This window comes from Echiichthys vipera, assembly GCF_963691815.1.
Source record: "Echiichthys vipera genome assembly, chromosome: 5".
Classification (NCBI taxonomy): domain Eukaryota; kingdom Metazoa; phylum Chordata; class Actinopteri; order Perciformes; family Trachinidae; genus Echiichthys; species Echiichthys vipera.
Window position 1 is genome coordinate 9546688 of NC_139830.1, and position 24110 is coordinate 9570797.

Sequence of the window (24110 nt, forward strand, 5' to 3'; positions counted from 1 at the left end):
CCTGAATCAAACACAAGGGAGTTAAAGAAAAAAGAAACCTCATCCACATTCTCACACACACACACACACACACAGGCACATACACCATTGCAACACTTTTTCTTATTTCAACATTTATGTGACTTTTTATTCATGTGTTTATCCGAGTCCAAGTGCTGTCACAAAGATAAAAACAACTCATTTTATTTACTGAAAGTGGAAATCTCATATGTTTTTTTTCTCTCTAATCCAGTAACATTTGCGCAACACATTCTCATTTGGCTCTTTCCTCAGATTCCTATTGCATTTCAAAAGACTAACCACTGTCAGTGGATCGGCAGTTTCCTCGGGGTGGCTGGTGAAATACAGTCGAAGGTTTGGAAACTTGACAGTTTGCCTGAGCCGAAGGGATCATTAGCCGCGTATCGTCAACAGGGCTATTGAATGTCATGGGTTTTCCAGTGAGCTAATGGGGCCCGATAAACACATAAGGGGTTTGCATTCACAGAACAGGGTACCCTTGTCTTGAACTGAATCACATCACCAGTAACTGTAACAATAACTGTACAATTCAAATTGAAGAAATCTGACCTATTCACCCAGATGACATGGCCAAGATTTCTTCCTGCTGGAAAAGAGATTCATTAAATCATTATTTGTGCACCCTCACCTGCCTCTGAAAAACCGTCATGTGAGCAAACAATAAGAATACAAAGCTCATTTTACTGCATTGTGCCCGAAGCACCGCTGTGGTCAAGAGGCTATTGTGAGGCTACTAGTCTTGCACAAGTGGAAACACTCATCACGCACATTAGTGTCACTGTGGCCAAATGGGAGAAAAAGGTGTGTGTGTGTGTGTGTGTGTGTGTGTGTGTGTGTGTGTGTGTGTGTGTGTGTGTGTGTGTGTGTGTGTGTGTGTGTGTGTGTGTGTGTGTGTGTGTGTGTGTGTGTGTGTGTGTGTGTGTGTGTGTGTGTGTGTGTGTGTGTGTGTGTGTGTGTGTGTGTGTGTGTGTGTGTGTGTGTGCGTGCGTGCGTGCGTGCGTGCGTGCGTGCGTGCGTGCGTGCGTGCGTGCGTGCGTGCGTGCGTGCGTGCGTGCGTGCGTGCGTGCGTGCGTGCGTGCGTGCGTGCGTGCGTGCGTGCGTGCGTGCGTGCACATAAGAGTTTGAAGCCAAAAGACTGCAAGTATGAGAATAGCAACATAATGAGAGACAGAATAAATATCTCTTTCTAAACACGTTTTTTTTTCATAGATAAATTCAGTCTTCTTCAAATCTTTGTGAATATTATGGATGTGCTGGACACTGTAGGTCTCATCAGATGGTTGTTGTGGCCGGTTTTGTCACTTGTGCCCTTTTCAGCTTGATTGGGCTATATATGTGAGCATGTGTTTGTGAGAATGAGACAGCAAGAGAGTGAATGTGTGTACTGTATGTGTGTGTGTGTTTGATTAGTTTCTGTGTGTCCCGGGAGCCCATCGGCTATGGACTTTAGAGCAGCTGTGACTGGTTTGACCTCTGACCCTTGAATGTTTTTCTCCAAGGGCACATCCCAGGGTACTGCATTAGCTTCTGCAGTTTTTTTTTTCTTGAATGTACTACAGATAACGTGAATAATAATAATAATACGCAGCATGATTTATTTTGTCCTGTACGTTAGTATTTGTACTGCTCCACCAAAGTTCTATGGGACTGTTGTAAAATATTTCAGTGCCCCAGTTGAATGAAAACAATATTTCGTTGGCACAGAAAACTAAACCTTTATCTTATGTGCACTGTATTTCACACGTGTAGAATGCCTGGCAGTAATGAAACAATGCAGCAGTGGAGGAGTCCATTTACACTAGGGACTGGTCCATTTGCAATGGAACATGTTCAGAAACTCTAACTTTTCGACGAAGGGTCTGGTGCAATTTACCATAGCCTCGTCCTAGAACTGAAACTAGTTAGAACAAAATATGCATCATATTTTAACCCTCTTCCATCCATCCGTAGCTCCCAGACAGAAGTAACACTGCCATTCCCCAAGCAGGCCAATTAAAAGCCAGTGACATTCAGGTGTGGGAGACAGAGTGACATTAAAACTAATTCCTGCTAAAACCCAGTGACATTACAGCAACAGTCGGCCAACTAGAGTGCAAGCATTCAATGACCATCTTGAATCTACAGCGTTCTTATGTGAACAGTGCAGTATTGTGTAGGGAAATAGCCAGTGGGAACTCAAAGGCAATGAACAGCCCTTCAAATGTCATTAAGCATTTTTCCTGTGCTTTTAGCAGTTGAGATGATCTACGTATACTGTACAAGGTAGCTGGGGGGGATTTAAGGGGAGGGGCACGTCCCCCTTCTAGCCGTGATCAGAATCGAGATCACCTTTATTGCTGAGGACATTAGCATTTTAGAAGCATTTGTGATGCATGTGTTTAACACTTTCTGCATACACAATGTAGACCTGCATGGTTATGTTCCTTAAAGATATGCATGCTGCGTATGCGTAAAGGGAGTTGCATATTGTTACTGTAGAGATGAGAATACATTAGCTATTCAGACTGGATCTGCCAAGAGAGAATAGGAGTCCCCCCCCATCACCCATACCCATTTTCCTGTTCTATCCTTGCTCTCGTGCTCATGCAGATGTTATTCCCCGCCCCTCCTCCCTTTCGCATTAGTGTGGGATAGGAACAAGGCTGCAATAAAGGACATCTCAGGGAAGAAGGACATTGGGGCTTGAAGGTCATACCATGGAGTCAGTAGCACATTGCTTAGGGCAGCATTACTCTCTCACTCAAGTGTGCATGCACGCATGTGTTTACGAATATGCTAGGTATGCAAAATCCAAGCAATGTGTATGTGAGCGCACAAATTAATTAGGTATGGATGCTCTATCTAGCGAGTATATGGGAAGAGATGAGGACATTCTGGCTTTTTGCTGGATGTGTATTTGCTCCCAAAGACCTCGCTCCAGGCTAAACTCTTCTGCTCATTAAACCGTACAGGAGTAGTCTTCTTCCCCATCACTCTCGCACAGAGAGCCTTAATCAGAATGCGTTGCAGCCCCGATCGCACTGCTTACACACTGAATGAAAATCTGCATTAACAAGTCCAGCAGATCTCGCTCTAATGTGCTCATATGCACACACCATTTGATTATGCAGACACACACTGCGTAAGGTGCACATGCTTGTGTACACATGCACACTCACAGACTCGCTGTGGCGCCAGATCTCAGGTGGAACAAAATCCTCTTGCCTGACCTCCTCTTCTATCCTCCTATTAGCCTGGCTTCTCAAGCGGAGCCACAAGTGTCACGTCACATCATTGAGAGGCACCTCTAACAGAAATATTAATACGGAGAGGATGAGAGGAAAAATCTTTTTTTGTTCCCTTCCTCTCTTATTTCCCTCAGCAAACAGATTAGTACCTAATCCACCAGGGACGAGGGGAGATAAATTGTCCCTGATTGGCTACATTGCGATAAATAAACACATGTCTGTTGCAAATGGATCTACAATGCAGAAGGCAATTTTTATCAAGTCAATTCAGCTCGTGCAGTCTTAAAATCATATTTTCTGAAATAATTGAATTCTGCCAGTGGGATAACTACGCTTGTCTTTTAATGCAGTTCTTTGCTTCAGGAGTTTCTACACTATATCTTAATATTAAAGTGCAATGACATGGATCGATCTCCAAGCTTTAAGAAAAACACATTCATTTTTACAGGATACAGATTAAATGTCTTCATCCTGTACAACTTTTGAATGTTTAATGCCTCAAGCTCTTTGATATTTCTCTTATTATTAGATGCTTCTTTGTGGCCATGGGTTTAACGTGGCTGCATCCCCGCCTTGATCTCAGCTGTGGTTGTACTCAAACCCTGATGCCTCTTCAGATGGAATTAGTGGTTAGCGATGTACCCAGCCAGCATGTGGCACGTAGGAGGAAAGCTGAGATGTCTGAACAGTTTCTTCCTCTGGACTCAGGATAAAACATTGTCATCGTCCTGGCATTGGTCCAGCCATGCATGGCACAGGCGTTATGTACTCTCGACTGAGCAGGCGCCATGGAGGGGCAAAAGTGTGCCTTTTCAGCAATAACTGTTTGTGTGCATGTTCTTTACTAGGTCTGATGTACCGAAAGGCTGAGAGATAAGACAAATGTAAGATAGATTGTGAATGGAAGATTGGGCAGTGGAGGATGGGGCAGTGGAGATGGCGGTCGTAGCAACCTCTCCACTCCCAGCCTCCTGCATCTCCCATGTGAGAGCAGACACAAACAGGGATGGAAAATAGGTTTTGAGACCCATTGTGTTGTAATTCACAGTAGACGTGTGTGTGGTGAGTGGCACATTTCCTCTGGAGCAGGACATCACATACAGTGGGGTTCTTTTTAACACCCTTCCTCAAAGGCTCCCAGTTTAGCCAGAGGGGTTTTCACTTTTCATTGTATTTAGTCATGCATGAGGGTTCTAAACCAATGTTTAATATTGTCAAGTTAAATTTGATATCCACAATTCCAAATCTACCCAGAATTCCCTATCCTGCCCAAACATGAAAACCCCCTGCCCTAAGTTTCTGTAACAGAAAAGTCAAAGTGACTTAAGAATAAATCAGACTCTTTGTAAATAACATGGCATTAGCCAGTCAGAGAGATGGGACCTGTAATCTCCACCTGGCCTCCTGAATCACTCCACCAGATAATAATAGATATGCCAGCAGACCCATGGAAGATTCAGGGTGCTGTTACATTGAGGCTTTCTTCTAACATAGACATACATATATTAACTAGATTGTTGGTATTAGTGTCTGCATGCCAGAATATGCAACACATGGACACATAGGCACACACCTGTTGGAAAGAGAAGGGGAAAAACATGTGAAAGGGTTTCATTATGCTGACAAATCGAATTTGTCAGCAGATATAATTCATATATACTTCAATAGTTTGAAATACAGCTTCACTTTTTCATGTGTTGCGTCGGTAAAAATGGTAGAGAAAGTGTGGGATGAAAGAATTGCTTCCCCGAGCGAGCAGAACATACTCAGTGGCACGCCCCATAAACCTTTCACTGGTCAGGGGCTGTTTTTAACCTTTGTGTGGGATCCAAAATGCCAAAGAGCCAAACGTCTTTCATTAATCTCAAGACAAAAGCTCCTTGCGTCAGCACAACCTGCAGAGTGCCGGCAGAGTGAGAATCATATCCCGAAACTTTTAAAGAAAAAAAATACACCACCGGGCCGGGCTACTCCCACCTCTGTTACAGTACACTGCCTGCACTGTTTTGTGCCACTGCCTGCACCTTCTACTTTTTTTTTTAATTAGGAGGGAAATACTGCCCAAGGGCTGAAGCGTAAGGGACAAAGCACTTAGCATGTCTGGCCCTAACTAAGATTCTACATTCTGGTTCCTAAAATAAATCCATTTATTGCTCCCTCCTGGGTATGCTTCCTCATGCCTAAAAGGAGCACGATGTTGATTATAGCTTTCACTACTCTGTAGACTACCCAAGCTTGAGCTGTGTGGCCAGATTTAAATGAAAGGACTGCGGGACATGAATTTGCATAATACACACATGGAGAAAAAAAGGGAGCTCAAAGGTAGAGCCTGAGATGAAGTGACTGTTATTTCTATGAAGCAACACACACACACACACACACCAAGAAAAAAATCCTCAACCCCACATCCAGATGCTATCCTCTGTTAAATTACTAATTCAACTCAATGACATATCCTCAGATACACCTCATACGCATTCATCCTAATGTTTAATTCACTTGAAAGTTGAGCACAGGGCTTGTTTTCCTTTCTCTCGGCTCCATCCTTTTCCATGTCCCCTTGGCGATGTCACAGGGGATTAAGTCACGGAGGCCAAGGGAATTGTTTATGATTCATCTGTAGGGAGGCTGGAGCCGGTACTAGTACCCACAGGGCAGGCAGCGAGCAGGCTACTTCCCCAGCTCCCTCTCTATCCTGTACGTTAACAGGACACTGAAAGTAATGGCCCTCATAGAGATGACACAGAGAAAGAATTCTTGTAAAGTCAGATTACACATTTCAGGATGACGTAAATCTTTGTATGTAAATCGTTACGACGTTAATCCTGCATCATGATGTGATGTTATATCAAAATCGTATGAAGCTGTTCGAATAAATGGGTGTCATTTTTTATGTTTACTAATGTATTGCCCGCGTGTGTATCTCTAAAATAATGTCCTATGCTTCAATCACTTTACTGTATGAAGTATAACTCTGTGAAAAAGATTCATATCAACAATACTGAATTATGTAAAACATAAAATTGTCACAATATTTTTTTATTCTGATTTCTTTTAACAGTAACAGTAACATTGCTTTAAATTTCTGAATGTGTAATGCTTCAAACTAGTGTTTTAGAGAAGTCCAGGTAAATTCCTATTTGAAGCACCACTGTAATGTGTTAACCTCATTGACACCATTTAAGCCTCCTTAAATCCAGTCTTAACTTATTGCATGTCAGATTTTTAACAACCCGTTGAAGTTGATTAACTGCTGTAAAAGTGTGTGCGCGTGTGTATTGTGGTGAGGCTTGCTTTTAATAAAGTGCTTCACAGTAGGTAAACCACACACAGTGCTAAAGGTTAGTTTGAAGCACATGTTCAACCACAATGCAAGCTAATCTAATGCCAGGGTACTTTATTCTTCTACCATTACTAGTCTCCTTTGTTTGTAATGAAAAGTGATTTGTTATTAGTGACAAACTACTGAAGAACAGTGATATTCAATTGTCATCGCTGTGCTGGTGTCAAGGGAATATATTACCGCTGTTCAGTGGGACTCGCTGTCTTCTTTTAATTGCTCTTTTAATTAACTTTGTGTCTAGCCTTCATCTTGTCAGAGGATGCCGGAGCATGCCATTTAGCAAAAGGTAATGAGATTAACCTCTCATTGACCACGCAAATGTAGATTAAACATTATGGCCAAATGAAATGAGCTGGGCCTTATTTACTCATGTGTACAGGCAGGCGGCAGGCAGGCGAGCCACAACTCTCTCAGCAGTAACATAGCTAAAATGTCAGGGGGATAGATGGGAGTGTGTTTGGCATCGAGTGGCGAGTGTGGCCGACCAGCTGCATGGGAAGGAAAGAGAGAGCAGCCGCCACTGAAAATAGTACAAAATTCTCCCACTCTGCCTCGCTATCTTGGGAGAGGCGGCTGCAGACAGTCGATGAAAACAGTCTGCTAATCAGTCAGTCACACTCACAGGGTGATGTGTTAAGCTCCAACCCCAGACACACACCTACAGCACCCAGACTCCCTCTCTGTCTCACTGCGCACATTTACCAAGAAAGAATGCAGATGACACCCTCCTCCTCCATCTACCGACACACATGCATACAATGACATGACCTCGGGCGTTAAGAAACACACTCATTGGATGAGCATACTAACTGTTCATGGCAGGAGGAAACAACACGTGGCATGTTTAGCTGTTTTTCTCTTTCTTTGTCCCAGTGGATTCTTGTCCAAAGTTTGCAAAATTGCTTAACAATGACTGTAATTTCTGTGGACACAAGCATGAACATTATGCCTCAGAGATCTTGAAAACAGTCATATCCTCTAGGTTTTCATACCATACCCTACAACTATACACACTAAACTCTTTATAGGCTTTATAGGACCCCTAATACTGTACTCTTAGAAACTCCTTACTCAAAGAGACATTATTCAACAAAGCATTATTCTAAAAGGTTATTCTTGGCACCAAAACAGTTACAAATCAAAATAGGCATAGCAATGTCTCTATAATTCAAATATGGAATCGTATCTTGGAATTGTGCCTACAAAAATCAAATTTCTATACAGTATCATAGCTTTTGTTTTCACTTCATTCATATCACATTCTACAACCACTGTATGACGCTAATAACTTTTGCTCCACAATTCTTGCAGTTTGCCCTCGTTTCCTTTGGCGCATCGTTTAAAAGTTTCCACACTAATGGCCTACTTTATACCTCCTAAGCCGCTGTACCCCGCACAAAAAAAAAACACAATGCAAGGTGACAGATTCTTCCTTGCTTTCAGGCAGGATCAAATGTAATCAAACTCATATTTAAATAGGAGCTGTGGCTTTGTTTTATGCTTATCGAAGAAGCCTCTTAAGGGCCACTGTGAGCCAATTGCAGAGAATTTAGTTGTGACCTTCGCTCTCGTTTCTTCCTCGCCCCGAGTTTCACTGCAAGCAAATGTCCTTCTCGGAGCCTGTATAAGCTGCCTTGGCCCAGCTAGTGCCGCACCTTGTTTTAATCAGGCTTTGGGGAGTGAAATATGGGCCTGGCGAGCAGGCTGTACCCGAGCTCCATTCATCTGGTTTCAATCTTCTCTCCGCCCTCGGATGTGGCTGTGTGGGCATTCCTTTTCTAGACACTGGGGGTGGAAGGGAGGGGGGGGTGTCGAGCACAAAGGGCAGCCGTATTTGTTTTAGGAGACAAGGACTTTCTAACTCTGGTTACTAAAAACTGCAAAGTACTAATGCTTTTATATTCTCCTCTGAAATGGACAAACAGATCCACCCAAACCATCTAGAACCATATAGTCATTCACATTCATTGACCTTTAAAAAGTGTCTCTTAATGTGTCTTTTGCTTTATTTTTATTACTAACCCTAACCCTTACATGATGTATAAAATATACTGCTTTTAATAAAGGCACAGCCTCAAGGGACATAACATACGGTTGACAAGTGTGGACATTTGCGTGTTTGTTCCAAAAGGTGTGTTGTTGTACGTATGTGTGTGCTGTTGCAGGTGAGGTTAGTGTCCTGCATTAAATGGCTTAGCTAATCATAAGGACAGATGGTATGTTGGTCCATTAACTCGCCTAAATGAGCCTAAGTGAGGCCTTTCCTGGAAGCCTTGCAGCCCCTGTTGACCTGCCTAGCCATTGAACAGCCACCACTCTGCCTCTCTCAGCCGCCCCACAAGTCAGCACCTCTTAGTATACAGCTGCCAAAACAGACGTGGCATCTGCTCACCTCTGGGGAAATGGCAGCCATCGACGTGTCCTTCCTAGTCACAGGCTTGGATGGATAGGTTACCTCTTTGTCCTTTACGGTTGCAGCTGCAGCTCGAGCTTCAGCGGCTGTAACAATATCATCCTCTCGTTTGTGTATAAGGCGTCCCCTGCTTTGTTATTTTCTGCTCAACCGATCACGTAAAGTGATATGTCAGTTGCATACCACAGGACTGGCGACAGCGCTAATATGTCAGTGATGCAGCGTGCTAGAGCTGGGCGGATGGAGAGAGGGAGTTAGCGTCCCGTCTGTTTTCAATTAGCTGGTGAAATGTTCAACATGGGAGCTGCTCTGTATTCAGTTCCTTTTTTCTCATGGACACAGCGAAGTAAATTAGCGTCTTTGCAGGGAGAGGCTTCGCCATCTAACCCCAGGTGAACTTAGACTTGAGACTGTGGCAAATAATCGCAGTGACCTAAATAATGGAATTTAATCTGTGTGTGCAAAGAGACGAGGAAGAGGAAGAGGAGGAGAAGAATACGAGGAGCATTCAGAATCCCCACACTGACTATGAGCTCCAAAAATTGTTGTGCTTACATATCCAGATTGGGGCTATCTTAAAATGCTTCTAAAGCTGGGCTTTTGTGCTGCTCCAAATATAGCACTACCTCTGGGCTTGTTTTCCTCCTACCCCCCTTGTCCGTCACGTGCAGCCAAACTTAACCATATAGCCCACCGTGGCTTTTATTGTCTTCCTACAACTTGTTAAAGCTCTTCTTTGAAACACCAATGGGGTATTGAATTGCATTTAATAAAAGTCAGGGGTGTACTTTATAGTGCATGAGGTAGATACTATTTGTTAAGTTTTCATCGGTCTCGCACAATTGTGAAGCATCCATCATCGGAGAGAGTGTGGATGACCACGATACATTCCACTTCCTGTGGTCATACACCTAGTCAGCTCTATTTCCAACCTAATGGACATAAAAAATTGCAGATTGCAGCAAAATGGACTTGGCAGCACAAAAGCTTATTAAGTATTGATCCGCTGAGGTCAGTGCCCATGTCCAGCCACTCCAACAATGTGAGAGGAGTTCGTTCACAATCTTGCCAACCACAAATTGAGATTAGTCCACATAAATAACTGGGGAAATTGAGGAGCATTTTGTGCCCACGGTTGCAGGATGTGCCAGGGGAAAAGGCAGAAGAAAAAACTGGTATACATGTACACTGTGGGCATTAAGGCTGTTTCTATCAAGCCCATCTGTCCAAACTCCAGCAGTGCTTGGATATGATATCATAGCATAGCAATGCTTGAAAGGAAAGCTTTAAGTTAATCAGCAGCAGGTGAACCTGTCTTCTACAGTGTTTTAATGAATACAGCTCATCTTGTTTCTCTCTGCACCATCTGTCAGGCATGCAGGGTCAAAGAGAGCTTGAACTCAGCAAAGAAAAGCCTTCCACTGTGGTGTCTGAACCTATACTGGAGATCTCTGTGATGAATATTTTCTATTCTTATTCACAAAGCCCTGCCAACAAAAATACCTTAATGCCACACAGACCAAGAAATAAGCTCAGCCTCGGGACAAAGCCTTTTTGAATAAGGAGGAATAGGAAAAAATGTTCTGTGTAGGAACGAAAAGAAAATTCCCTTTGTGAGCCAAACAAAATGTGATTTCTGTCAACGCAAATAATTTCTCCAAACATATTTGGAGTTGTTTTCTTTTGATAGCTCAAATTGCTGACTTACCACTTTGAAACCAAGCAATCGTTTTCTCCCCAGTCTTAGATACATGCTAGTGAAAATGAGTTTCAGCAAAATGTACTTGGCAAGAGCAAAAAATAAAGAATGGAGCAATTATTGTGCATGCCTTAATATGTCAAAGGATTCACTCTCTGTCCTCCATTAAAGTATGCTTTCCTAGTGGGGGACAGCAGATTTATTCAAGGCTATGTGCACGTGCTGCAGGGAGGATGTGCCCTTTATACACACACACACACACACACACACACACACACACACACACACACACACAATACCCACACACAGCTTTAGTAACCTTGGTGAAGAGATGTTAATTCTCTCCTCTCTAACAGTATGCTTCTCTATAGTCTCAGATTTGGAGATGTTCATGCAGAACAAAGTGAATGTGCATGCTGGTTTGTTTAGTCTTGCCAGATGTTGGAAGGATCAATTGCTGCCGCCAAATAAAGAGCTGGGAGGTCACTGTCCAAGCCCCATTTAACTGAAGGGTGTTATCTGGTGCAAAACAGACCATTTGACATTTGGACCTTGCTCAGTCTGAGCACATTCGAGGGAGTTCAAATGTCTTGAATGGTGTTTTTTGAAGCCGAATGTAACCCTGTAAACGGTTAAACACCACACAAGCTTCTGCTGCTGATTATACTGCAAGTCAGGCGGAAGTTTCTAAGATGCATTGCTGTAATTAACATTTTATATGGGGACCACCCTTTCCAAAATGATGAATTGGTTTTTAATTTAAGAAAAGAAAAAAAATCTCCCAACCAATGACAATCACTGTTTTTCTCTGTGCTACAGGAGTTCCAAGTTTCCTGCTCGTCATTCTTTCCACTCGGTCCCTTTTTTTTTTTTTTTACAAAAGCCACATGAGGGGGAAAGAATTAAAAGTCATGCTTCTCACAATAATTTTTACTACTCTTTAATTATAAATATGTGTTTATTTTTTGAGTTTCTGTAAAGTGATCAGCGATGGATCCTTCCAACATCTGGCGGTGTTAACTTTTACAGAGATGATAACAGCAAGCAGTCTTTGTTGTTTCTTTGTTGTGTCAAGTGAAAGACTTTTGAGCCAAAGTTTAGCCCTTAATAAGAAACTCTGTGCTCCCTGGAACCCTCCCTGGCTAAAACCAGGAGATTTATGGAGTAGCCGTAGCATTTTGGACAGCTACACCCATGAGTGTTGGTGATGTCGACAGATGGAGCGTTGATAAGATGTGAATAGCACTGTAAGCTGGTTTCACTGACTCCCTCTTGGGGAATGGTGTAATAAGCTTTTCGCATCTCCTTTCTACTTTATTTTGCTGAGAGAACATGCAGAATACTTTGGGAGAATTAAAAGTGGTTGTCGCAAAACTAATTTTGGATCTATTTTGGGGATCTGTCAGCGGGATGGCATCCCCATCGCTCGCCATGACAGCAATGACGAGGCCATGAAAGAGATGCTAATAAAGGCATAAAGAGGTGAACATTTACCACAGGGCCTTACATTATTCAGACCTCTGTGGTATTTCATCTCCCTTTTCCCCATGGCCGTTGGTCCTCCTTCTCTTTTCACGTCTGCCTTCTCTCTCCAGGTTCAAGGGATTATCCTGGAAATTATTCTATTCCTTCTTTTCCTCCTCAAACCCATCCATTTCTGCTCAAGCCAGACTTCTTAGAAACCTCTCATCGGAGATCAAGATGAATAGGATGGCCCTCACTTTTTAGATGTTTTCAAGCTCCAGATGACTCACTCCTCAAATGGCCCTCATTGCGCTACAAATATTGGAAAAAAAGGGTTAAACTCTGAAGCTAAATAGCATTGACCAATAAGTAATCGTTACTTTCTTCTGATTTACTGTACATAGTAATAGATACTGTACTATTTTGCATTGCACCAAAAAAAATTGTGACCTCATAATGAGTTTTTCAAGGAATTCATCATTTAATTCATGATTACTTTACTATGTTTACTAGTTAGCTGCCTAGCATGTAGTGTGGCTGTGTTAGCTCAGAATCCAGCAGATTCTGGGGGCTGTTATTCATCAACAAATGGTACATGCTACGTATCAGCTGGATGCTCTACATTCCCCTTGGAGTGACAAAAACATGGCAAGTCGTGGTAAGATATTCGTTAAGCAGTGACACATTTCTTGTAACAATTCTCAAGCGAGGGTGTCACTAATACAGTAACATTTAAGATATTAGGAAAGAGGAAGGAGTTATTCTGGAACTAATTGTATGCTATTGCTAATTAGCAGTTAGCTCTTCTTTGTTCCTTACTCACTCCTTGGTACTGACTCTGTACCTTATTGTTAAGTGTTACCGACAAAAGCTTCGTGTCAGCAGAAGGGAGCGTCGGTCGCTGGGTGTGTGGCGAGGAGGATTATGGGATTTTATCCCTTCAAAGAGTCAGCCTCCAGTCAGGGAAAAAACAGTCCCTTTGATTTTCACCGGAGCAATATATTCATGAGTTGGGCCTTGAAACTACAAGGAGACTAGTGTAGTGTGCCATATGCAAAACATGTGTTTTAATAGGGCAAGATAACTTGGTACATTTAAAGAGACTTACCCCTTAAGAAGCTGTAATTAAAAGGGAAGATGTGGCAGTATGAATAAAGGCCTCGCTCACAGGGTGTGCATGGGAGTTGTTATTGTGGGCACTCGGTTTTTGCTAACAACTGGAGGCGGCCTCTTGTCTGCACACATCTAATGATTTTTTTGGCATTTCATGCAAGTCTGTCTTGAAATCCTCAAAGATAGCAAGAAAGAGGAGAAGGCAAGATGTAACCTACTATCTGTGAATTTCTGTGCCACATTGGTGGTATTTATAGCATATATGTTGGCCATTTGAATAGCTAATTCAGGTCACACAAGATCGCTGTATTATTGGTGGAGACAGACAGCCTTTTAAACAGCACGCTGAGCTTGGAATATTTTGCTGTTGTCTCATCAGCCCTCTGCTCCTCTCAGCATCCAACTCAGCTAAAAACTAGCTTTATGTCAGCAATAAGAATGGAGGAATTGTATTATTTGCCATGTCAGAGTTTTCTAGCTACAAGTTCAATATTTTAGAGAATTTATATGGAGGTCAGAGCCCAAACATTTCTCCTTCTCCTCCATTTAATCATCGCCCTTGATACGCCTGTGCAGAAGACAAACAGGTGTTTTACCGATTGGCAGGGTTGGGAGATGATTGGTACCTTTACCTGCAGCAGTGAGACTGTGCATGTTGCTCAAATGTGACGTGACGTGATGAAAGCTGCATTCTAAATCAAAGGTTTGTGTGAGGCACTATTTACAAGCAAAATATAGTCTCACGCATCTCTGTTATGTAGGCAGGATGTGTTCACATTAAGCATACATCATACATGCCAGCAGTCACGTGTAGGGAAATTGTAGATGGGCTCACAAGTATTCTTTGCAGAAAAAGCAGCACATAGAATAAAAGATTGTCATCAGAAATAAAACAATTGTACCTCCAGTCCTTTTCTTCTGTTGTGCATCTGCTACCCTGTGTCAAAAACACCTTTGTGAATGTATAATCCATCCTCTACACCAGTGACTTACAGTAAGTGCTCAAAATAAGTCATTGCACCATCCCTCCCCCCCTTCCCTCAACCCATTTTTCTCTGTCCTTTCACTCCTCTCACCCCCTCTATCTCCCTCTGTCCCTCTCCCTTCTCTGATCTGCTGTGTCTGAGTACCAGAGGTCACAAGCTTTGGACATAGCAAAGGCCGCAGCCAGGCCAATGTGCTGACTGAGGGGATACGGGGCTTGACTTTGGGCAGTGGGAAAGATACAAGCCTGCCTTGTATGTCTGTCTGTCCATCTTACTGGCCACACTATAACGAGATTGCAGGGCTCTGTAAGGCGGATTTACTGGAGCACTACTCCCCCTAGGGCCTTTTCATAGAAATGGGTCCCTCCATATTTCACCATTGCCTCTCAGTCTCTGTCTTTGTCAAATGTGTATATATTTCTCTCTCTCATACTGTCTCTCTCCAAACCTCTGGTGTTGGCTTGTACTTTCTTTTGTTAATTATGATACACTTCTTTCCTTTCTTTCTGTGGGTAGAGATCGAACCCTGCCACAAATGAAAGCATGAAGCTGAGCCAAATGGAGCTGAAAAAAAGCAGACAGTAATAGAGAAAAGGGATACGACGAGAGCTACCATATCACAAGTCCTCTCCACATTTATCTCTCCCTCAAGATGGCTGTTTATGGTGATGGCCTTTCCCATGTTCTCATAGAATCTCATAAAGACATGTGAATACATGCACCGCGCTGTGACCAGGAACCAGGTTATCTAGGTTTAAGCTCCTATGATTTGTATTCTTTCTAGGTCACCTTACTGCAAATTGAAAGCCAAGGTCATAAGCTTAAACTTGACTGACCAAACAATTTTTCATACTGTGTATGCATAGCTGCCACAGCAATGAATTATGTTGTTTCTTAAAGTTGATGTTGACACAAATGATGGGGTCTTGCAGTCCAACCGTCCCAGCTGTGCACAAGGTAAATGAGGCCAATCCAAATGCAAACGCACATCAAGGCAAGCTTATTCCGGGAGCAATGTCTCATCCATTCCACAGCACAAAAGCCCCTCCACAAGACCTTAAATAAGTAGGGACCAGCAACAGTATACCAACCAATAATGGTTTTGATTTGTCTGCCAACTCTTGCTGGCAAAAACACACACCGTCACACATAAAGCGAATTTGCTGCCTATATTTTTCATATAATACATATCATTTATGGTACTCAAATCTTTTGGCCAATGCTAAAGTGAGCTGACCTCACTCTTTGATTGAAGGTCAATTTAAAGTCAGGATGTAGAAATTCTTATATTTTGTGAAGGAAAAGATTGCAATAACCCTCTTTCAGCTGTCCCCCTAGCACTATCTATCTTCCAGGTAAACTCTTCCATTAACAGAGCTGACATTTGAAGCAGTGGGCAGTTAAGTAGCAGGTGGGAGGTGAGGAAAGAAGCAGTGAGCTCTTATCAGGCCTGCTACACAGTGCTGGGTTTAGCCCAGGGCTGCTTATGGGTAGGGGAGCACTGATTGCAGAGGGTAGCCTGAGGAGCTGAGGGGAGACAGTGGGCACAGGTATCCCAGCAGACCCATATACCCATCATGTATTAACTCACACCATTAAGTCCAACCAACTTCACCCACACACACACACAAACACACATACACATTCTGAACATTCTTCCTCTTAAATTTCTGGAAACACTTTCTATGAAGGCCATATTTTTAGTGCATAATGGGTTATTTCATAGTGAATTATAATGCATTCATAATGTTTAATGATTAGACTCATAAACACATATAACACTTTCTGATGCACATGATCAACAGTCCAAAAACATTATAGATGTGACGTAATGAATTAGAAGTTCAAACGTCTTATGGATGCACTTGATTAGTTATAAACTAGAGGTTGGCTTACAGAGTTTATAATACATTATGAACATCCTATACTCACCTATACACACATCAGCAATCAGCTGTAATAAGGACTCATTGTAAGCTCATCTCATCTCACTGCTGTGAACTGGCAGGTTTCAGAACGTTGCAGACAAAAAGGAACAGCAGTTTCAGCTCGTTTCGTTGCGAATCTTTGGTCTGAACTGGTGCACACTTGAACTTGTAATTTATTATAATTCAAATCTATAATGTTTTATTACTGTTGATTAAGTGAATCAGAAAAATTGTGTGTTAATGAGTCTAGACATAAAGCATTATAAATGGTCTACATAGAAAGTGTTACTGAATAGTTTTGACTGCAAAGTTCTCTTTCTCTCTTTTCTGACATCCAAACTAATATTGGTGGGGAACCCACAAGATGAATGACCCTGCTAATGCTGCATTAAAAAGTCATAAAGGGGGATACCTTCAGGGTGACTAATGATTCGAACAGAGCAGGTGGTTCAACAGAGCAGAAGGACCTCAGCAGTGCATCCCGTCACTCCTGGGCTGCCAAATGGACACACAAACACTTAATCGTGAAGTGCCCTCTCTATATCCAAGCCCGGAGCTCGGGTTTTATAGTTCACAAAGTTGAGACAGAGCTTAAACAAAACTTAAAGAACTGCTGAAATCCACCAGATGATGTCAACCATATGACTGAAGCTCCCTTGGAAGAAGTGGTTTGTGTGAGGCTTCTCCTCTGTGTCCTGCGTCAGCACTGACTCATTGGTTTCACAGCACAGAGCTGACATTTTTATTGGCCCAGAGATCACTTATGGGACAGGGTGTTGGCTCCTATGAGGGTGGACCGTTGAACAAGTGGACAGGCGCCCAGTGAGTGCTTATGCATTCACAGGCCACTGTGGAACATTTGACAGCATGTCATTGTGTTTGTTGAGCACATAGGGATTCTTCCAAAGAGGAGCTCTGGGTTGAATCACTCCAACGCAGAAACAACACCTGTGAATGTCTTTTTTTTTTTTTTATTAAATACATGTCCCACATCGGGATATTCTGTGCAAATAGGAGAAAATATTAAACCTTGAGCTATTAAGCAGTATGTTAATAAAAAGGAGAGACAATATTTACACAGCCTGTACATTCCTGCATGATTCCAGATGAGCATCTGCTGGCTGGATAACTTTATTTTAAGTGCTCCAAATCTCCAGGAGCTATCGACTCGTTCGGCAATTAAATTAAAGGCAGGTAGTTAAATTAAATGTTGTAGAGACAAAAATATCTGTCACATTTGAGTGTGCAAGCTCAGTGGTACCCTGCAGTATGGTACAGTCTTTCTACCAGGTGGAGGGAGTCAAATATCTCAGCAGTGCACCACCCTCTCTGCACAAACTTACAAACACACACACAAACCATCCATAGCTTCGGCTTCCAGCAAACCCCCCTGACGCCTCTGGCTAATTCCACTCAAGCCCGCCGGGCTGTCCAGCAGCCTCCAATAAATTAGCCTCGCTGCTCCCCCACTGAGACACACGCTCTGACAGTCTGGCTGGTGCCCAGAGTCACTCGCATGTGCACAAAATCATAATTATTGCCACTTTCTACTGGAAGTTCTTCATTAGGTAGACTGTGGGAGTTTTGGACTATATGTGTTACTATGATTTCAACTTGGAAAGTAATAGGACTAGTTTGGAATTTTTTAGTATTTCATGTGACTCAAAAACAGTTTTCTTTTCAGTATTACAACAGACATGCGTGTGCGAGAAGCGCAGCTCCTCGGTAGTCAAAAGTTGTGTACCTTTCCTTTCCAGGCCACAATTCCCCAACAGCTGTTGCTGTGAATAAGAATGTGTTCTTTGACTGCCCTTGTCAAAAGGGGTTAACAAAAAAGATCATCATGCTACTTCTCTCTGACTTTCAATGCCAAACTCAATTTCCTGAGAAAAAAAAAGAGAAAGAGAGAAGCTGTTCTCTTCAGTGTCCTGGTGTGACTTATCCCAGCATCTGTCAGATAGTTATTGGGATTCTGGGTCATATCTCTCGCTGCTCAATTTCCTCTATCGGCATGGTTTTGCTTCCTATCTGCAGCATCTGCCTCTTGTCTCAAGTTTGGATTGAGCAAGTTTTCCCATCTGACATTTCTCTACCTCTCTCTCCCTCTTCCTCAGTTCTATTCAGCCTGATGTCAGTGGGAGCCCAGACGGAGATGAAAAAGGTTGTCGGGGACAATGCCACCTTACCATGCCACCACCAGTTCCCGTCATCCAACTCTCTCGACATCGAGTGGCTTTTGCAGAAGCCAAACTCCAGACAGAAAGTGGTGAGGGAAGATTCCCTTGTCTTTCCTGTTTTTGCGTTTTTAACACACTAATTGAAATGAGTCCCTTGGAAAATGCAATTTCACTCATGACTGTGTTAATGACTTATTGTATTTATTTGAATGCATTCTTAAGCAACTTCAAGAAAAGCTTCAAAAAATAAAATGCTTCTTTAACTGGCCATTGCCTACAGAAGCAGCCCTATTTCTGCTCGCTTCAGAAATAAAACCTTAACATGTCTATATGCCACAGGCAGAACATAAACATGAGGACAACCTAAACACACTTCTGATGGCTTTGAACCCTGGGGTTACAGGTTTTGTAACCTTTGCTACAGAAGTTTAAAATTCGAACCCACTAATGCAAATCTACTGCTACTTTGACCTGACATATATCTTCCCCTTCCTCTTTCTTACCCTCTGCCTCTTTCTCTTCTTTCACACATACACTTTTTATCTATCTTCCATCTTTCCTCCATTTTGTAATGCTGATTGATTTACAACAGGAGCCATAATAGCTTCACATTAACTCGATGCCCAAAGTTACTGTGACACTTCAGGTTTAAGTGTCTTTCACAAAGGAACAATCATGCCCACAATGTTCCACAACTCATTTTTGTAGCTATAACCTTGCACCCTTTACTCTTAACTTTATTTTACTCTTTTTCTGCAGCTACCTCGAACTCTCTAACTCAAGCTAGCATTAGCCAATCTCAGAACACATTGTGTCTGTGGACAATTTAGTCTCTTGAGGTAACATCCAATATTTCTGGGGTTCCAAGGGTATCAAGGATATCAGGATAACAGATATGTGGGCCAGGCTTTCTATTCCATGCGGCAGCCATTGTTTGTAGTCTGAGTAAATACTTTTTATGTGTGTTATAGGTCCAAATTCCACCGATACATAGTTAATATAGTAAACAATAAGCTAAATCGTTGTCAGACAATTGCCGATGGTTTTAGAGATTGCATTTTTGCTGATGCGTTCTGCCTCTTTTGCTCTCCACATGGAATGTTTACCTGCAAACGAAAGCACGCAACAGGATTTGTCAATACTGCTCAGATAACAAATGGACTACAAACAGAGATAGTGTCCTGTTGCCTGCAGATTCTGCATTCATATGCAGATATCTGTTTATAGAGATTAAACATTAGCTAACAGATGTAGCAGCATTACTGCAGTATTCCTCCTTAAAAAAGCTACAGCAGAGACTCCAGGTTCTCTAGAGATTTTGCTGTGTGCTTCTTCACCAACACACAGCTGATGTGAGACTGCAGACACAAGCTCTAAGAAAGACACACTATTTCCAAAATGTCAACTCATGAAATAAAGACTGTCTACGCTGCAAATATGCCATTCTAAAGTCCTCCTGCTTTCTTTGCAAGTTATTATAGACTTATACTTGTTTTCACCCAATGACTGTCAAGGCTTCACATCATGAGATTGAACTACATATTACATAGCATATTAAGCATCTGTTATCTACTCCACTTGAAAGTCATACACAATACAAATATAATACTATATATAACCACATAAAACATGAAATCAGGTACATTGCAGCTGATTCTAGACTTCATTATAAGAAAAGCCCAACTGCCCAAGCATCGCCTGGCTGAAAGTCTTTAAAGAGCCTTAACTTAACTTGTGTCTCACAGCCTCTGACAATGTTCTTGGTACCATTCAACTGGTATTTAATCATTGCCTTTTTTCACCTAAATTTAACGTAGTATCTGATAACAGTCTGAGTGTGAAATATCACCAGCTTTCCGGCGGAAGAAAGAGATTTCCTTTCTCTTTGGAATTCACTTGTTCATGCACTTATGCATTGGTTAGTAACAGAGAAGTGTGAGAAAGAAAAGAAAGGGAGTGTGTGGAGGGGGGAAGGCATAAAAGAAAGGGGAAAACAAGTGTCTTACGCTTTGATGATTCAGAGGGTGCTGCCACATTACGATGAATATTTAACGGGAAGATAACATTGAAGGCGCTATTAATTAAAATCAAACGTCTGAAAATTTGATTAGGAAAGAGACTGCGCCTGTAGCTGAATGAATAAATCATTCTTTTGTTCGGCTGGAGGGCCGTGTTGAGTGGGAAAGAGCATCTTGTCAACATTTAGCCTCTGTAAGCAAATGTACAGACTACATGTGTTAAGGACACAGAGGGGCTAGAGACATCTCACCAGAGTTCATCTACATTCTTCAAAATGAATAGCAAATGACTGGTCCCTCTGGTTTTCATTGTGCTGACCTTAGTATAGTTGTCATAGCAACAGTGGTGGCACAGACCAGGAAGGATGTCAATTTCAAAAAGAAAAGTAAAACAATGACAGTAAGCTGCTTAAAACTGAAATTCTCATCTTTCTGCAAATGACCTTCCTTTATTGGAAAGGACAGCAGGAGCAGTTTACTGTACACTCTTCATTTTCAATACAAGAAAATACAACACTGCTGCCCTTCCAGCACAGAAAATACTTTATTGGCATTTATTACTAGGCCAATTGTGGTCCATGGAGCTGATTAATATTCACTAATAGTAGAGTGGACAGGGTTTCCAACATAGGCAAAATATTCTGTATTCCCTTTTCTCTTGTATCTTCTAATCAAATGGTTGCATTAACAATATAATAATTAAAAACATGGACAACCGCTTTAAGCTAACAACAAAAGAAAACCTTGAATGTATTTATTAGTTTAGGGTGTAATCTGGCCCAAATAATTGAAACAATCCCTCCTTGTTTGAAAAATAGCTGAATAGCTCTTATGCATTATTGTGTTATAACAAAATATGATTTGAAAATAAGATACATGATTGAGAATCTCATATCTTCACCACACTATGTCTATAGGTTCTTACTTATCTTATTATTTAATTATTTAATTTAAAAAAAATAATAACTGTAAACAACCTGGCAAGTCAACAAAATATATTGACTGGGAATAAAAGTAACTGAGCCAAGTGTTTTATCTAAAAGCTAGGGAAGGTAAAGGCACTCCATGTCTGCAAACACTATTTTCAGTTTTTACTGAATAAACAAACCACCTCATTTTAATTGCAAACCATGCTATCAGCCTTTGGCCCTTTTACTAAATTATTCTTAAATTCCTCACACTCACCGGCACTATCTCTCTCTATTGATGTCACAAGCATGTGTTCAGAGTACACCCAGAGACAACCAGAAGCAGAAATACACAAACACAGTACACACATACATCGTAGTGTAGTTTGTACTTGTGTGTATGTGAGTAAAAAATATCCAGTTCATGAAGGCAGCAGAAGTGCGCCCATAGGCAGATGCTTTTTAAAATATGTCCCACTTTGTTTAAGTGCCAGGCCAGTGTCACTCTGTGCCTGTAGCTGTGGCACAGTAATGTATGTCTGTTTACATCCATTGTGTGTTTCTATTCAACCCGTTCGCTTCAAAACTACTTTCTGCGTGTAAGTCTGTGCATGTGTGTTTGTGTGTGCATGTGTGTGTGTGGTTGTGTGTATAAATGGCCAGTCGTCACCTGTGATCACAGCAGGTGCCCCTGTTTCTTAGGCACTGATGTGCTGTGGCACCGGCATTTAGCAGTCCCCATCTGCAGGCTCTCACTTGCCCTGAGTAATAGGCCACTGTGACAGCTGTGTTTGTTTGTGTTTGTGTATGTGGATGGAGAGAGAAAGAGAGAGAGAAACATACAAAGACATAAACAGGCAGAGAAAAGAATATGAAAGCTTTCCAGCTCAGGTTTAAAGATGTAAGATGCCTACAGTGAAGTTTCAAATCCTCAGTCATTCCTTTGAAGACCCGCTCTTTGCAAACATCAATTAATCATGTGCTAAAAATACAAGGAAAAACAGATTGTGTCAACTGCAAAGCGTAACACACACATCTTTTTCCGCCCCAGCCTTTTGTTTGTTTCAAAGTACTGATAAAGATACACTTTATCCCTATTTTTGTGCACTTCATGTTCTATGTTTAATTTATTTTGTGATGGAGAGAAAGTTCTCTAATAAACATATCATACAGCGAGTAAATAACAATCTGGAAAAAAACGTACCCACATGAGTATATGTACATCCATCCGAGTTTTTATTTACATACATATACATGTGAATTTTTCTGTGTACCCAGTACAGTATGTGTGAGGTGCACACACATACATACATACAAATAGACATATATTAACAGTCTTGCTATTCCTTTACAGAAACACATCAATTCATAGTTTTGATGTACCCCCCAAAGACAACCCCATTTGCTCATTTTATTACTATTTAATAGGTGTGTTTGTTATATTTCTGAAAAGAACTAATACAATGCTACTGACTTCAAAACATACTGACTGCAATACTCAGTAGCTGCTTATTGTGAATACTAAATTGAGAAGACGAGAGGCCCTAGTGCCATGACACTACATACAGTATAGTGGTAATAGTTATCCTCTTATTTTAAGGATGTCGCCCTGTCTGCAGAACATGCAGAAAAAAAATCACCACAAAAGGACATTATTTTATTGTTTATGCAAACAATAAGTGCTGATAATTGTATTAGTGGTTTTCCATATAAAATTTGGTCTGTCTGTACTTTTTAAACATTTCAGTACCTTTAATACCACGATAACCTTGATAATTTTGGTCCCTATAATTGTGATGTGAAATGTCCATACCGTTTTATCCCACAAACACGCCATGCTGCAAAACATCAGCAGCCAATTATAAGATTACAGTATTGCATCGTAAAACAAAAAATAATACTTTTCTCTATTTGGTGAAAACTGATATCATTTTAAGGCAGAGTAGCTGAACATATTAAAGTAATAAATACCTCTACTGGTGTGCATAACCTCACAGTTCAGGGAAATGTTAAGTGCTTTAAAACGGCAACACTGTGGCACTATAAGATCTGACCAAAATCCAACATGGCACATGGACAAATTTTCACTAAAAACAGGGTGGTAGTTTGTTAGATTTCCTGCTAAATAACAAATGAGACAACATATAGTATGAGTTACTACGTATGTACTCTGTATTTTGTTGGGTGTGAGACATTTGTTTGATTCTCTAGCCTTTAATTTTAGCCAGAGTGCTTACATCACATAACTGTGGGTATTTTAATATTTTATCTCAGCACCCAAATAGATTTTTATTTAGTCATTTGATAACTGCTCTGGTAGAAAGAGCATAGGGAGATACAGGCGCTCACAGATAATCACTAAAATGAACACTAGCAGGTTACTGGCATTCCAGCAAACAGCTCATTTGTCAAATATTATTTCCCAAGGTTTAATTAAAAAGTCATTGTTAACGTTGTTACCTGTGAGTGCTGCTCTTCTGTTTTTCTCAGCACTGTTCACCCGGTGAAGGACTATGTGGATATGTTGGAGCTGTACCATCATTACAGTTATGTCATCTTAAATGTAAATGGCAGGCTACCAATCACATGTATCAAGGGTATTACTGTTGGGATGGTTGGGACATAGAAATTACAATAAGTTAACCAAACATGTTGGTAAGTGATATGATTATTTGTGGGGTTGCATTAATTTGATGAATACTGATGACAACAATGAAAATATTGGTTTACCATGGTCCAAGAGGACATAGGAAAATGATTCTGAAAAGAAGAAAGGCACATTAAGTGACAGTGGGACAAGTGTGATTTTGTGT

At 41.4% G+C, this 24110-nt stretch overlaps 1 protein-coding gene across 1 annotated transcript in view; it reads left to right on the forward strand.

Moving 5' to 3' along the window:
• Positions 1 to 24110, forward strand: part of clmpb (CXADR like membrane protein b) — a 65490-nt gene that overhangs the window by 27921 nt on the left and 13459 nt on the right. The window contains exon 2 of the mRNA XM_083913852.1: positions 18309 to 18460. Within this exon, the coding sequence (XP_083769978.1) occupies positions 18309 to 18460 (152 nt within the window). The remainder of the gene's footprint in view (positions 1 to 18308; positions 18461 to 24110) is intronic.